The sequence below is a fragment of the Cyprinus carpio genome, chromosome A10, assembly GCF_018340385.1.
Source record: "Cyprinus carpio isolate SPL01 chromosome A10, ASM1834038v1, whole genome shotgun sequence".
NCBI lineage: Eukaryota > Metazoa > Chordata > Actinopteri > Cypriniformes > Cyprinidae > Cyprinus > Cyprinus carpio.
This window is the reverse complement of record NC_056581.1, coordinates 9,629,730-9,645,559: the sequence shown is the minus strand read 5'-3', so window position 1 is coordinate 9,645,559 and position 15,830 is coordinate 9,629,730. Positions and strand designations below refer to the sequence as shown.

At 36.4% G+C, this 15,830-nt stretch overlaps 2 protein-coding genes across 4 annotated transcripts in view; both read right to left on the bottom strand.

Annotated features, from left to right (window-relative positions):
- Positions 1–755: 755 nt before the first annotated feature.
- Positions 756–7,119, bottom strand: LOC109098005 (zinc-binding protein A33-like). Its single transcript, XM_019111635.2, has 8 exons — positions 6,856–7,119; positions 6,352–6,569; positions 6,090–6,135; positions 3,876–3,971; positions 3,515–3,739; positions 3,250–3,272; positions 3,021–3,136; positions 756–2,663 (listed from the first exon to the last, which is right to left on the bottom strand). The coding sequence occupies exons 1-8, from the start codon at positions 7,039–7,041 to the stop codon at positions 2,134–2,136; spliced, it is 1,440 nt and encodes a 479-aa protein (XP_018967180.1). The 5' UTR covers positions 7,042–7,119; the 3' UTR covers positions 756–2,133.
- Positions 7,120–10,222: 3,103 nt separating this feature from the next.
- Positions 10,223–15,830, bottom strand: part of frem2a (FRAS1 related extracellular matrix 2a) — a 54,969-nt gene continuing 49,361 nt past the window's right edge. For 2 of the 3 annotated variants that reach the window (XM_042765091.1, XM_042765092.1), the window contains 8 exons: positions 15,337–15,529; positions 14,474–14,578; positions 13,178–13,305; positions 12,863–12,997; positions 12,466–12,592; positions 12,056–12,243; positions 11,455–11,601; positions 10,223–11,317 (listed from right to left, as the gene is read on the bottom strand). In XM_042765091.1, coding sequence (XP_042621025.1) covers positions 10,811–11,317; positions 11,455–11,601; positions 12,056–12,243; positions 12,466–12,592; positions 12,863–12,997; positions 13,178–13,305; positions 14,474–14,578; positions 15,337–15,529 — 1,530 coding nt within the window. In that variant the 3' untranslated portion in view covers positions 10,223–10,810. Of the gene's footprint in view, positions 11,318–11,454; positions 11,602–12,055; positions 12,244–12,465; positions 12,593–12,862; positions 12,998–13,177; positions 13,306–14,473; positions 14,579–15,336; positions 15,530–15,830 lie in introns of those variants that run through there. The other variant, XR_006160991.1, reaches the window with a different exon arrangement.

The following is a 15,830-nucleotide window of genomic DNA, read 5'->3' as shown; positions in this document are numbered from 1 at the left end:
ATATTGATTCATAATATATGTGAATTGCAAGTTGATTTATTTAGTTGCTTCCATCGCGATAAAGGTCCGTTCACAATAAGAATGATAACTTTATAACAATAAAATTGCTAAAAAGTTGCTGTCAAATTGACCGTTTTCGTGAGCAAAGTTCAGTGTTATTTAAATTTAGAATCCACAAAATCAGGAATTTCGCATGAGAGCAAAAGAAAGCCACACACAGATTTCATAAATATAAGTTGGTCATAAAAATTTGGTGTGTTGACTGTTAGAAAGCTACTCGTTTTGAAAGTGTGAACTGTGCTTCATGGATCACGAAACTATTGATAATAGACAATTAACTTTTCCCGCTGAAAATTTCATTAACATCACAGCAATAGTTTTGGAATCACTTTCAGAGTGATTTTTCCCATTGATAAAAGCACTGACCCCCAATTATGTTTAGAATAAACAATGTCCATTGGTATAAACGCCAACATCGTTTTCATTCTTATCGTGAATGGACCTTAACTCTATCCAATGCATGAATTAGTGCTTGGACAGATGATTTAGTAAATGTGCTTCATCAGTTTAAAAACAACAAAGATCTTGTCATTCTGCTGGTCAATTATTGCAGTTTGAAATAAAACTGTGAAAACAAGTCACTTGAAAATTACATTTGGTCTTCTTTAATCCAAAAGATTCACTTCTAAAAATGTTATAAACAGTGGATTATTATATTTTACAAATGGAACTTGTAAAATACGAAATACTGAGAATAAAATAATTGTAGTTTTTTATTTTTAAATTGACTATTACTGCAGAGAAAAACATTTAACACATATCGCAGTGGTTTTTAACAAGTCATCTAAAAGAAAAATGTACTCGTGGTGCCATCCAGCAGTTAGGCTCAAAGATGATGTAACAGTTCTCTTAAATCACCGATTGAAAGGAATCCAAAAATTACATCTACAAAAAGTCATTGTGTTCAAGCTGAACTCATTTCTTATGAAAAAATAGACACTGATTATTAATAAAGTACTATAAATGTTAATTGAAACTTAGTTCATAGCTGGGCAACACAAAGTGTTGTGAAAGCATGTTCATGGTCCGGTGTTTCCTTGGTCCTTTCTCAGCTCTAAAGACATTCTGTACAAATGACTGCAGTGGTTCTAGTATGTAAACTAGATCTGTAAATACCAACATGAACAACAAACCCTCTGACCTCAGTCTAAGGGTGTTGAAATGTCACTTTGTGCTCGTTTCAGAATGAATGGAAACAAAAACAAGCATTTCCAGAATCTCTCTTTATCATCAGCCCATTAGATTAGATTAGACTACTTCTAAAACAAAAGTGATTAAACTATTTTTGAAAATTACATAATGATGCAACATGAATGGCACACTGCTTCAGGATGTACTCCTTCATAAAAATCTCTACATAATTGAATGAACAGAAGGACGCTCCTCACAGCACATCTTATCTATTTTGTCACTGAAAACTTGCGTACTCGAAGTTGCATAGCACCTATTGCAGTCTGAGCTATTACGAAATGTTCGAACACAGAGCCTTATGTAACACTCATTACATTATGGGGTAGTGTGTCTAACAAATACATCCCTAACAGACAACAAAAAAAAGTAAAATGAAGAAAAGAACACGTAAATATATGCCATATAATGGAATACAGAACAGTTAATAAAATTAAAAAATATCTAAATCATGACTAATTTTTTTGAAATGTTATCAACCATTAATCCACTGTTTTGACCTGATTCAATCCTTATTATTTTCACCTCTACACTGATGTACAAAAGACAACATTGAGGTGTAAGACACAAGACGAAAAGGAGCAGCTAAAGTCGACATGTGCGTAAAAACCTGCAATGCCTCTCTACCTGAATCAGTGGGGCTACATCATAATTCAAGAGCAAGAGAAATTCAATTCACTCCGTCTGATTATGGTGTATCAAAGCTCTAGCAACTAGTAAATTCAGATGAACTGAATCCAAAAACCCAGCAGAGCTTAAGAACAAACATCCTCCCGACTTCCAGGAGGGAAAACGCCCTGAAATGTTTACTAAAACACAAAAACAGGAGCATTTATCCTTATTTGTTTTCTTTGTTGCAAACTGCACATACGCATCGCTTTATTTTCAGTAGAAATGACATATTTGTAGTCGGCTGCCCGGGTCGTTTTTCCCTGGGCTGAAGAAGGGTGAGACGGGCTCATCAAAGTATGTGACAAAGTTATAGATGCGTTTCATAGTGACGGCGTCGAAGAACGTAACGTGCCCCCTGTCGTAATCTAAGAAGACACCGACACGAGGAGAGTTCCAATAGTCTGCCACAGGCACGCGCGAGTCTTCCTCGTTGGCGTACAGTCTGTCTTGGAGACACAGGCTCCAGTAGCCAGCAGAGGGCGAAAGGTTTACAAAACCTTTGCGGTTGCTGTACTCAGTGGTGACGCCCAGATACCAGACCCCCTTGTCCCGCACGTCCACCTCCCAGTAGTGCTGCCCGCTGGAATACTGGGCGGTAGCGAGCACCCCGAAGAAACGGGTGAAACGCTGCGGCATGTCGGGCTCCTGGGAGCGCACGCGGCCCTCCTCCACCTTTGTGTCAAAGTCGCTGATAGCCAATGAGGGGTGAGCAGTGTCTAAATCCAGAGTCAGATTCTGAGGCACTGGAAAACAGGGAAGATCTGTTTAGCACATAACTAAAAACTCACGACAAGATGTCACAAAAATTTAAATCACATGACTAGGTGCCACATATCTTACTGATGAGTAAAATTGTGGTCACATTAGCATTTTAGCTAAATTTCTTGGGCAAAAAAAAAGGTTCATTGTCAATAGTATAGTGACGTATAAAGCTACTTTCTTCTGGTCAACGAGACAAATTCACATGACTAACCAAACCTGATGCAAAATCTGCATGGTGCAATCTTTCACTCTCACGAAAATCCCAATCTCATGGATTCCTACTGGATTTTGCCTGTAAATACAATCTGACCACACCTTAACGCATCAACAGTACGTACTTGTGTGTAACACGTGCATCATCTTCTTCCACATGATGAGCTGAAATGGGCCTGTGAACTCTGAGAAATCTGGAGGAGAGTTAGAGGCCTGGACGCCGAGGTTTACATGACAGGGGCTACAAGGGGGAAAGAAAAAAAAAAAAAAAAAAAACACATTGTGAGAGACAAACCCTAAAAATATCCAGAAGTTAATGAATCGACTGATTCAAAATAATACAGATTCACATACCTTAAGTATGAATTACTGATACTCTGAAAGGGAAAAAAAGTTTAACATTAATAATAAAGTCACACTGCAAAATATAAACAATTGAGAGATGTTGAAAGCCTGAAGAATATGGTAACAACTTCACTGTCATGTCATGTTCAAAAATAAAACATTTTGTTCTGATAAAAAAAAAAAAAAAAAAAAAAAAAAACACGTAATAAAGAACATTTTATTTTATAATAGATGAGATGTTTTGGAATATGACTGGCGGTATGACGTTCTTCACCTCAAAGTTAGCGCTGTCACTTAGCTGATTTTGAATTTCAGTGATGGCTTTGTCCACTTTGGCTGCCTCGCTCTCCACGCGCTTCAGGTTTGCATCGATCAGCCCTATAGTGGCCTCCGCTTCGACCTCCAGCCTTTCCAGCAGATCATCCTTCTCATCCAACAAAAACTGAACCAGAGCACCGACATCATCTTCAATCTTCTCCTTTAAGGCTTGTTTTTTGAGCTGTTGAGATGTTTGAGATTCAGCATGAGATTCAGGCTCCTCGTGGATCATAAATCCACAGCAGGTTATATAACCACCAATTTGGAGTCATTTGTATGTATGCAAAGTAAGCGTGGGAACAATTGCGCTTTCATACCTTGACATCAGTTTTGGCCTGCTCGTCTGTGCTCTTTACTCTCGTACACATGGACTTCTGCCAGTTTAGCTTGATGAGTCTCAGCTTCAGCTCACTCTGCATATTAAAACAAGAGAGAAATCTTTCAACTTTAAGTATTAAAGCACCAATATTATGCAAAGTACAATAGAAGAAATGGATCTTGTCAACATATATGGGTCTTATTACTGTAGCAGCACCAACAATGAGTTAAAATACTTAAGTTCAACAGTTTACATAATGAAACGGGACACTAGACTGAGAGGGAGTTTAAGACTGCTCACTTCAGTAACCTTTGGAGAGTATCGTAGTTTTTTATTTTTTATTCACTAGATTCATTTTCTAAAAACATTTTATTTTTCATTATACACAGGAATATTCTTTCATTCTGATACTCACCAATTGCTTTACACTCCATCTAATATTTGAACATGTTTGACCTGGAGTATAAAAATAATCCAAAGGAACAGATCATTCATGCACGTGAAATGTGTCACACTTCATTTATGTGGAAGTTTCCAGAAAAGGATGACAATTCTTTGCCCACCAACCACAGTCACTGATGAACCATGAGCCATTTAGATTTTTTTTACCAGTCATTTTTAGTTTTCAAATATAGTCAAATTTCAAATATATCAAATAATATACAACACAGTATAAAAATAAAAATAAAAGTTTTAATTCGGAAACCTAATTTAGGTTAACAACAAATATAAGCCAATATATTTGGAATATACAACTATGAAAATAAATGTAATTTAAAAAAAATAAAAAAAAAAAAATAAAGAATACATTTTAATAATATAATATAACCATTTAAAATATATATTATATAATTTTAATAATATTATTTTAATAATATAAAATATAAATGCCTTGAAAATGTGTTATTTATTGAACAATAAATATACAGAAAATGTATTATTAAAAAAATATACAAATTATTATATTACATTATATTAGCCAATATATTTGGAATTACCCAAATATACAAAATATATATTTTTAAATGTATTACATTTAAATTTTATACAAAAATATTTAAATAATAACTTTTAAATACATTATGTATTACAATATTTGTGTGTATTTATTAAAACAGCATTTTAAATATTATTTCAATTATTATGAATATAGTGAAAAGGGTATTATTTTAAAAATAAATATAGAGAGCTCTACATTCACAATGCACTTTAGATACAAAGCTAATTAGAATTGCAAATGTTCAAGGTTCTTTTCTAGGACTACTCATTTCTGAGACTACAAATCTTCACACACATTTGTGTATCGGCCCCAGCGGTTGTTAGATGAGCAAAGTTACCCACCATGGTGCAAAAGCTACCCACATTTTTGGTGTTAACTTCACACCCTGTTCCAGATAACACTACACACCCGACAAATTACTTGGTTTGAACTTAGGGCTGCACGATTATGACAAAAATCATAATTGTCGATTATTCCCTTGAAATTTTAATTGCGATTATTAATTACGATTATCACAATTTACACTGAATGATGTTTATACCATTGTTTGATGCAACTGCAAGCCATATTTTTTATATGAATATAAACAAGCTGAAAACACTAACTGAAAAACTTTAGTGCTTTACTATAGTATTAAGCCTCAAATGTCAACTCTACATCGGATTCGTTTCTTCTTTAAATTATAAAAAAAAATAAAAAATGAATGGTATTATAAATGTTATACTAAAATTAAAATAATGGGAAAAACCCTTACGATAACATGTAGAAAGAAAAAAAATGATGGAAGTTTAATTGCGGATTTTAATTGTTGCTTTGTTGTGGCATTCATAATTGTAATCGCGATTAGAAATTCGATTAATTGTGCAGCCCTATTTGAACTGTTTAGAAAAGAACCTTAAGATTGCAAACACCCCAATCAAACAATGCCTATGAGTTACCTAAAGACATTTCCAAGGGTGTCTGGTAAGAAAAACACTTAACGTAAGTGCTAAATGCCACATGTACATACAGCACTACAGTGACAGATTGTTACCCCTTGTTCCAGACCCAGGGTTAGCAATGAATGTCAAAGGTCTCTGGTGCCAACTCGGGCATTTAGACCAAGACAACAGGAAAGAGGACAAGAAGAGAGAGGAAAAAAATAGACACCACAAAAGACTAACAAATGAAATCATTTACACAACAGACAAAACCAAGCAATGTCGAACAAACCTTCATGTCTTCAACTACCTCGGGTACAGGAGCAACATCATGGTGTCTAGAAAAATCAAAAAATAACATATGATGCTTCAAGGCCATTTTAATATATAATGCTAAGATGAAGTACACCTGGTTCTAAGACAGAGGTCAAAGCATTGAAACCCACGGAGCTCCCAGCATTTTAAGCATATAACCTCAAAAATGGTGTCTAGGTAGGTAGCTCACTAGGTTTTGAGAGACAACCGCTGTGTGTGAGGGAATATGGGGAACTCACCTGTGGGCTCTGGACTCCCGACACACCACGCAGATGGGCTTCCGGTCCGTGTGGCAGTACAGTTTGAGCTCCTCGTGGTGTCGCTCACATTTCCCGTCCATTTTCACGGGTTTCGCGGGTGCTGTGGGCCTACACGTCTTCAGATAGTCGAAGTCGCTCAGTTTATCCACTAAGTTCTTTACCAGGTAGTTCTTGGTGAAACTCATTTTCGCGAACACCTGCAAAAAAGGACAAAGTTGCATGTACGGCGCAGAAAAGTATCGGTGCTGTACTGACAAAAGGCTCGTGCGGCGATTTGTATCTTGTGATACAATAAACGAGGACGGAGAAATCAATCACACCTATTATTAACAACACAGTAAAGTCCGCTTGTTATTTAGACTGCCGGTTTAAGTCACTCTGCATGATTTAGACGCGAATATATAATAATCCCTTAAGTTCATTCAAGCAGCTGTAACTAGGCAACCCGAAATCTAGCAACGTTTATCAAAACAAGCCACGCACCATCCTGCACTCCGGACACTGGTAACCCACATCATCGCCTCCATTTTCCTCCCAATGCATCAAAATGCACATGCGGCAGAAATTGTGGCCGCATTTTAAAATGACGGGGTCGTCGAAGTAATCGAGGCAAATAGAACAGACTAATTCCTTCTGAAGCTCTCCTCTCGAATCTCCAGCAGTGGCCATGTTTCCCCGAGCAACAGTGTAACTGCTTTACAGGGCCAGAAGTGATTCTACACTAGAGTTGTGACGTTCGCGAACGAACCGATTCTTTTGAACGGCTCATAAACATGAACGATGGGAGCCGAGTCGCGGCTGGAGGGGAGCCGTTCTTTCTGTCGTTCTTTTTTCCTATGCGTGTTTCTCACAGATGCACACAAATGAGCTCCTCCGCGAGACAGAACAGTTATAGGGGGAGGGGCGCACCCAGCGCAGGCCAACCCTTTATAGCGAGTACTCCAGTGGAAAAAAACCCCACTTTGTTATTGTTCATTGACTTGAAGGGGCTGATGTCCTATTTGCAAAGTTTACAGTAGTAATAGTATGTAGTATGTAGACATTTCCATTTTATTTATTCTAATTTTATCTACTTTAAATATTTTTTGTTTTCTATCAAAATGTTCTTGTGTGATAACAATGTTCTTGTGTGGAAGTGTTTGTAGTAAAAGCTGTTTTGCACAGAAATTCATTGCAGCCGGCTTTGTTTTTGATGTTTATTTGTGAGTAGGTATTGTATGAATAACATAAGTCAACGTAGCTTTACACACACACACACACACACACACTTTGTACTAAAGGTAAATCCAAAATAGTGATGTCACTGTCTAAGCAGAGGGATTTGTGCAACCCTATGGAATATAGTCCACACATGACAAATGAGGTAATAATCAATACTTCAGAATAATTCAAACTCAGATATTGGTGTGTGATATCTGAGTTTTAATTATTTGACTACAAATCTCACCTCATCGTTCCTCCCAGTGATTATTTCCAGGATAAACTGAGATGCCCCCAAGCTGGCTTAAAACTGACTAAATATTTAAAAAGAGCCAAAAGAGCTGTTCTTTTGAACGGCTCTTTGAAAGGAACGGATCGCGAAGATCCGGATCCCCTCAAAGAGCCATAAATCCCATCATTATTCTACACGGAAGAGAGAAACAGCCCATTCTGGACTCACTTCCTGGTCCAGTCACGTGGGGGCTTGTGGTGAATCTGATTGGTTACGTTAAGTGGGTCTCGAATCGGTTCTGTCGAACAGTTCTTTTCAAAGAATCACACCCTTCCTAAATATTAGTAATTTCTTTATTTAACTTTATTTAATCCGACTCTGGTGTTTTGAGCTTTCCATGTAAGTTTCTTGTTGTAAATTGAGTAACATTGTTGTACGCGGCCTGTTCATATTTTGTATTATACATATTATGTTTTAATGTAGTTCAAATAAAGTGGTTTCATTATGTTTATTTATGGTAAACAGCACATTTTAGGGCCAGGTTTATGTCGGGGCCCCACCATAACAGTGGACATAGGTTTGCTACATTTCAAGTGGATCTTGATGAGATAACTCTAACAAACTGTCCATCACCATCAGATTCTATGATAGCAGCCAAGAAGAAGACCTCTGGTACCAAGCCCGTGAAGGACAGGACTTCTCATTGGTTCACATGCAGTTTCTGCCTTTCACCCATTTAGAAACTTAATTCTTAAGGTTTTGGCCCGTGACTGCCATAAAAAAAAAATCTCTAGTACCTCCGGATGCAGCAGCATTGGGTGAAACAGAGAGGAATCACAAACTCTTCCCTATCAGAACGGAATAAATGTACCCTTCCAACAGACACTCCTTGACTCCCATCGAGTGAGACAAAAGCAGATACACAGCGTTCTAAGCCTCCTAGAGACACAGTAACAGATGCACCATGCTCTGAGTCTCCAGCTTTTGAGGCAGCAACAGATTCAACCACATTTTGTGCTTCAAGCCCGGAGGACAGAGACATTAACAGATACATTAAAAGTCTTTGTCCAGCGAGACAACAACAGATGCAGCATGTCCTGAGTCTCTGGCCTAGAGAAATTTTGAAATGTCTGCACCAAAAAACAGTTCAATGAGGATCCTCAGTAACTATGAATTAACTACAACTGAACAGAACAAATGTTCAGCACAGTTATAAGACGTTCACAGATTTCAAGTCTCAAGACTTAGTTTATTTTGTGCTTCAAGGCTCAGTACATAAAAATGCATTTAGCACTGTAAATATTTAGGAGTGAACCATGTACAAAAAACAATATCTCAACATAAATACCATTTCAAACATAACGAGTGTTTCATTGTGCTCAAAATCGTGCTCATGTTTGTTAACCTCACAATCCTCTGTGAATATGGAAACAATCCACTGATTTTATTGCATAGCACATTTCTTTTAAAATATTATCAGCCTGATGAGGAATATATTTGTCAGGAGGTGAACTGGATTTGACTGTAGGATGCTGGTATTTCATGGATGCATAAACAGTTTGATGTGGCCAACGACAAAAATGTAATAGTTGATAAACCAGTGTTAGAGAAAAGTGAATCTGGTATAAAAAAAAAAAAAAGAAAAAAAAAAAAAGACAGCTGCAATACACAAACACAAATTTGGAAATCTGAGGGATTTCCTGTGTCACAGTTTTTCTTATTTTAAAACGACACTAAGTGAGATAAGACTGCAATATTTAATACATACAGCTCTCATGAATACTAATGCTTAAATGATAACAAATAGAAACAGCAGCGATAACATGAAATTTGACAACATTTGACAGACTGAATGTAAACTTTGTGACAACAACTATTTGACAGTGTGATATGAAATGCATATTCAGCATTTCTCCATTAAAAGCTTGGCACTTGCTGTTAAAAATCAGCATATCTGTAAAACACACTGAGCAATTGAGGAAAAGTCATATTCTCCAAAGCCATCACATATCCCGAAATACAGTAGCCAATACTGTAATACAAGCAAATATTAACACTTGAGATTAATAAAGGTGAAACACACAATACCAGCGTCAGTGTCGTGATCAGTTCATTTGAACTTTAACTTTAACTTACTTTTTCTTTTCACAATGTATTTATAAATGCCTCTTTATTATCCATATGGTGTTACCCAGTGTTCAAAGTGACAGGCCCGTCACTTTTATTTTTAGACATTTTTTTTAAGGAAACTTTCACACACTTTGAATTACCACTTTGATTGAAATAATCTATTATTATAATTATTAATAATTAACTAATTAAAGATTGGAAAAAAAAAATAGAGTAACAACAACAACAATAATAATTATAACTATTAAATTAAAAATTATTATTATTAATATTAATTATAAAATTATTTCTTGATTGATTGATTATTATACTTTTATTACCACTATAATTATTATTATTTTCTTTTTGTGATTCAAAAAAATATTTTTGGAATTAATTTAGGAATTCAATGAAACTAAAATGGAAGCAAATGAGATCTTGTTTCTGTTAATACATCCACTGGCATAAAATAATATTAAAACAATGAATATTTCATGTATTAAAGTATGAATTCATTTATGGTTTATTTTTATTTTACCTCCTTTATTTACTCATTCACTCACTCACTCACTCACTCACTCACTCACTCACTCACTCACTCAATCACTCACTCAATCACTCACTCACTCAATCACTCACTCAATCAATCACTCACCCCTGAGAACTCTGAACACTGGGTAGAACTCAACAATCCATTATTGGAGAAGCAAAAAAAATCTGTTACAACATAAAACATCACTTAAATTGATTTCTTTGGGCTGGTGATGAACTGGGTCGTGAGTTCTCTGTAAGATAAAACCTGTCAGAGGCACTTGTTTAAAACAAATAAAACAAAACAAATTGATCCAATGTATGACAAAGGAGAACAGTACAGTCTCCAAGTAGTCCATTAGTCCCTCAGACCTCTGAGCTGTGACCATTATCAAGGCTACTTCTAACTATAACAGGCTGCAGGCTGGACGAGACTCTTGGGGCCTTTTTCACAGGCGTCCGCCTTGAGTGAACCATCAGTGCCAACACCATAACCACGAGGACGGTGAGAAGCAGTCCCACGACGGCTCCTGCCACAGTCACCACGTCTTCTTCCGCACCTCGTCCACTGAGCTCCCGTGGAGACAGTCCGTCTGCGAACAGCTCCTCCCCAGACACAGAGCGATGATGGCTGCGGTCCAGAGCAATGTGCATGATATTCGTTCCTCGGTTGTTCTCGGGTCCGATCTCCTCTGCCAGTATCGGGACTTCTCTGTTGGACCGTTTGTAGCGTCCTCTGGCCTCCGCTGGTACAAGGTCACCTGATGTTATTGAGTGGTACTCTACACTTCGCTTGCCAATGCCACGCTTTCCGTTGTCTTTTGAACGAACAGTGTAGATGGTGTGAATGAACCACTCCCTCCCTACTGCCACCTAGAGACAAGAAGGATTATAGAGGATTTGAGCAAGAACTTGTAAATGACAGAAATCCGGTGCAGGATGTCACAAATTTGCAGTACACCACTGTATATAGTCATTCCATAACTAATAAACCATCAAAAAGATTAGACCTGGAAAAGAGGAGTAGAATCCAGCCTGAATCCGTCAGATCCTGGCTGCTTCACCAAAGACAGAGCAGAGGGGTCATCTACAGCCAGCAGGGCCTTGAAACCCACGTCCCCAAAACTCTTGGCCTGAGTCTCTGGCTGGGCTTTGTCCTAGAGGATAGGTGGAGTCATGGGACTTTTTCAGACAAACTATTATTATTATTATTATTATTATTATTATTATTATTATTATATTAGCATACAATTTATTTAAATAAATGTATAATTTATTATCAAATAAAATACAAATATAAAAATATTATGTGCTTGCATTTTATATTAAAGACTTATATACAGTTATTTTAGTATTATTTATATAATATTATAATTTTATATACCATTTGATATTTTGAATTAGCATTTAGTAAGTAAAGTTTTTGACTTTTTTAGTTTCTTTTTATATTTCTATTTATTTCTGTTTTAATTTTAGACAGTTTTTAGTTTCAGTTAGTTGCCAAATGTTCTAATTCAACTTTTTTCTATTTAATATTTATATCTTTCATCTTTATTTCACTTAACAATGATTTCAATTAGTTTTAGTTAACAAATGACAACACATACTCACAATAATTTTGAATCGGTACAGCAGGGATGGAGAGTCTGCAAGGCATCCAAACTCAGACTTGGCAGGGTTGTATTTAGGAACATATCCATCAGCGCCGGTGCACAGGTACACCTTCTCAATGTTACAGTAGAAAGAGTCACCCAAGTTCTGCACAGGGTCCACCATTACTCGTCCATAGATTGTGTCACCTTTAAGAGAACCAGCTCAGTGAAACATAAATCACAAGAATGGCAGTTCTAGAAATTACACACGCACTAGATTGTTTAACTAAGATACATCTCGCAACATCTGTGCAACAACAAACAACTGAAACAAACTAGATTTGTGTGTTGGTAGGTGGTCGGTTATATTCACTTGCTTAAAGAAATAGCCTCTTGAACTGATTCAGTTAGGTGTTTTAGTAGACGTACCCTCAGAGAAAGCCGCATCACTCTCCTGGCTGAAGCCCATAGATCCATCTGACAACCACAACGTCTTCTTAGACAACAGGAACATCTGTGTGTTCAGACTGAACTCCACCGCCACAGGGTCACTCACCTCGAGAAAGTAAAGACAATAATACTTCTTTAGAAGAGCTTGGTTTAACTGATCAAATACATCACAAATACATACTGCATTTTGATATACAAGCAGCTGATTAATTTTAAAAATATACAACAGTATATCTTATATTATTTATAACACACACACTTGAATCATTTTTCTAATTTAATAAACAGTTTTTCTATTACAGATTCTATCAATAACAATTAGAATGAACATCTGAAATGAAAAGCGAACTTACATTTTTATTGATAAGGATTTTACCTGCTGAAAGCGGATATCAAGATCAAAAGTAACAGGTTCTCGAGGATTGCAGACTGGAGGAACGGTGTACTCCACATTCAGCACTGCTGTACAGGGAATCAGCTTCACTGTGTATGTGCCTGAATAATCACGAACCTGCAGGTCACGAACACACAGGCATCATGCAAGTTAGTTTTTCTCAATTGATTTGGCTTTAGAACCCAGATTTTATTTTGGCCATCAAGTGGCGACTCAACACTGCCAGAACTGTTTATCACGAAAAGTAAATAGAAATGTCTTTAAAACCACAAAGTGGGGAAAGAGAGATCAACTCACAGCAAAGTCTGAGATGAACATCCATTGCTGGACAGGCTGGCTGTAGGTCGGCTCAGTCCTAACCAGAGTGAGGTTAAAGGTCAAGCCTGGGTGGTCTGCACTCAATACTATGGACTTCACAGAGGATGCTGGGTAACCAGGTAAGATAGCAAGATAGCAAGTTAATTTAATCAAATCAAAGCAAATCAAGACAAGCGCTTTAGGGCATTAAAGCAAATAAGAATATTATTATTTTTTCATTATTTATGACTATTATTTAGCAAGCCAGTATCTACCTAAATCAATGATTAAAAATGTTTTTTTTTTTTTTTTTTTTTTTTTGCAATTCCAGGTAATTTACCATAGAAATATGATGTTTATTTTTTTACCTGTTATAGCATTACCTATAGTGCAATCTCCATAAAAGTTGCAATGCTTCTTCAGAACCATATGCTGAATGTGCTCACCTAGTTTCATGAACTTTTGCGTTTTAGTTTAGGATTTTTAGGCTTTTGGGTGTATTTGGCCAGGCCCTTTTCTAAATGACCGAAGTGTTATATCTAAGCGAAGTGTAAAGATCAATTTTGAGGTTGAGTGAAAAACCTAGGACTAGTTCTCAACAGTAGTTATTATTATTATTTTTTTTAGATATTCTCAAATATTTAATGAACTATTTGATTGACAGCAATGGCACAGTTGTTCAGAATGAGGAGATCTATCATATGAAATGAATACCATGTGTATGTGTGAAAAGTAGCGAAATATAACGTTTACATGCTTGAAAATGCGATATGGTCCCCCAGTGGCCGAGGTCTTACATTTGCGTGTTGAGTTTGATGTAAATATCTCATTCCGTTAAAAAGTTGTAGCTGTTATTAGAAAATTGGCCCCGCCTCTTTTGAATGTTTTGGCGTCCCTTTGGAACGATGAGTAGAAAACTCAAGGTGTTTTTGATAATTTTTGATAATTATTGATAGTCACCCTCCAGAGAATTTTTCTGCACTGGTTTGGTTCAGATCGGGCAAAATACCTAGGACTGTGACAAGTGGTTATGGAGTTTCGTACTTTTGATAGCTGTAGCGCCCCCATCAGACCGATCAGGGAGAGCTTTGGTTGTGTTGCAGACTGGGGGATTACTTCCAGCCCTCAAAGTTTCAGGTCTCTATGCCGTATGGTTTTGTCTGCCCGATCACTTTTAGGTCAGAATACTGATCTTTCAAAATTGTAATTACAACAGAGTTTCAGCGCTACATGCTTGACCCCCTAATTAATAAGAATGGATATAATTAATAAGATTTGAGAGATGCCAAAACTTACCAGAATGTACCGCTACAAACAACCCCCTGAAGCGAGCTTCTGTGCGGAAGTTCACCACGAGCCTTCCCTGCTCATTGATCCTCATGCTGGTTGGATATAAAGCTCCTGCAGAGAAAATGTGATTATCTTTTCATTATAAATATTGTATGACTTCCCACTCAAAGTTCTAATTTCCACATTCTGAACTAGTTCTGGAATGTCCAAATGTGACATTTGTATTCCAAGAATATGGCAATTTGGCAGAGATGTGCCCCCATTTCCATGTCAGTCAAATATAAAATAAAAATGACAAATTGTACACATAAATAACACAAATGTATTGAAAACAGAATTTTATATTCATAGAAAATGCACAAAATTGCCCTGTTTTTAACTCTTCTTAAACATTTATTATAGAAGGGAAATTAAAATGCAAAAATAGTAATTTTAAAATGCCTGGCCATTTTAAAATTAACAATGAAACATGAGCCGTAAAAGTGTTTATTGTTTGTTTATGTTAATTCACAATGTGTTAATGTTAACAAATACAACTTTTGATTTTAAAACTGCATTAGTAAATGTAGAAATGACCATAACTAATGTTAATAAATGCTGTAGAAGAATTTCTCATTATTAATTCATGTTAACTAATGTAGCTAACTAATTCTAAAGTGTTACCTTAAAAAGCTATCAAAATCTATCCTATAAAACTAGAAAGATTTTTTTTTATTCTAATATTTTTCTCATCCTATGGGACAGAAAAGGTCCCCTATTTAATTTCCCCTATGTAAGTTTTTTTTTTATTGTTTTTTTTTTATTATTGTTTTTTATATAAATGGAACATAATTTTTTTTTTTTTTGATTTCCTCAAATTCATGACTTGCCTTGCAGTTCTGCCTGAGGAGGGCTGCCGACACCATCCCTCCACAAGATAGCAGTGTCATACACAAAGGTGAGCCGCAGTTCAGAATGCAGGTCGAAGTGTTGCCAGCCTCCTGCTCCCACAGGGGAATGAAACACGTATGAGACGTGGAGAGGAACTCGCAGGGTCACGTATGACTGCACCAGGTTCAGCACCTTTCAAAAACACATTCAAATGATACTGAAGATGAATAGCTACAAATACTGCAACGAGACTTCTCCACTAGAGGTTGCTATTAATAAGCACTGGCTGTTTGACAAAGTAAAGTTCATCAATAAGCCAGGATGCATTTTATGAGAGGAATAGATTAGCTGTCTCAAAGCATAATCTGTTTTGATTGAATAAAACATTTGCTAATTTACATAGTCAATTATAATCAAAATACCAGGCTATAAAAATGTGCTCCTCGGTAATGAAGCCGGTCTGAACACCTGCTGTACTGGGTTTAATCAAGAC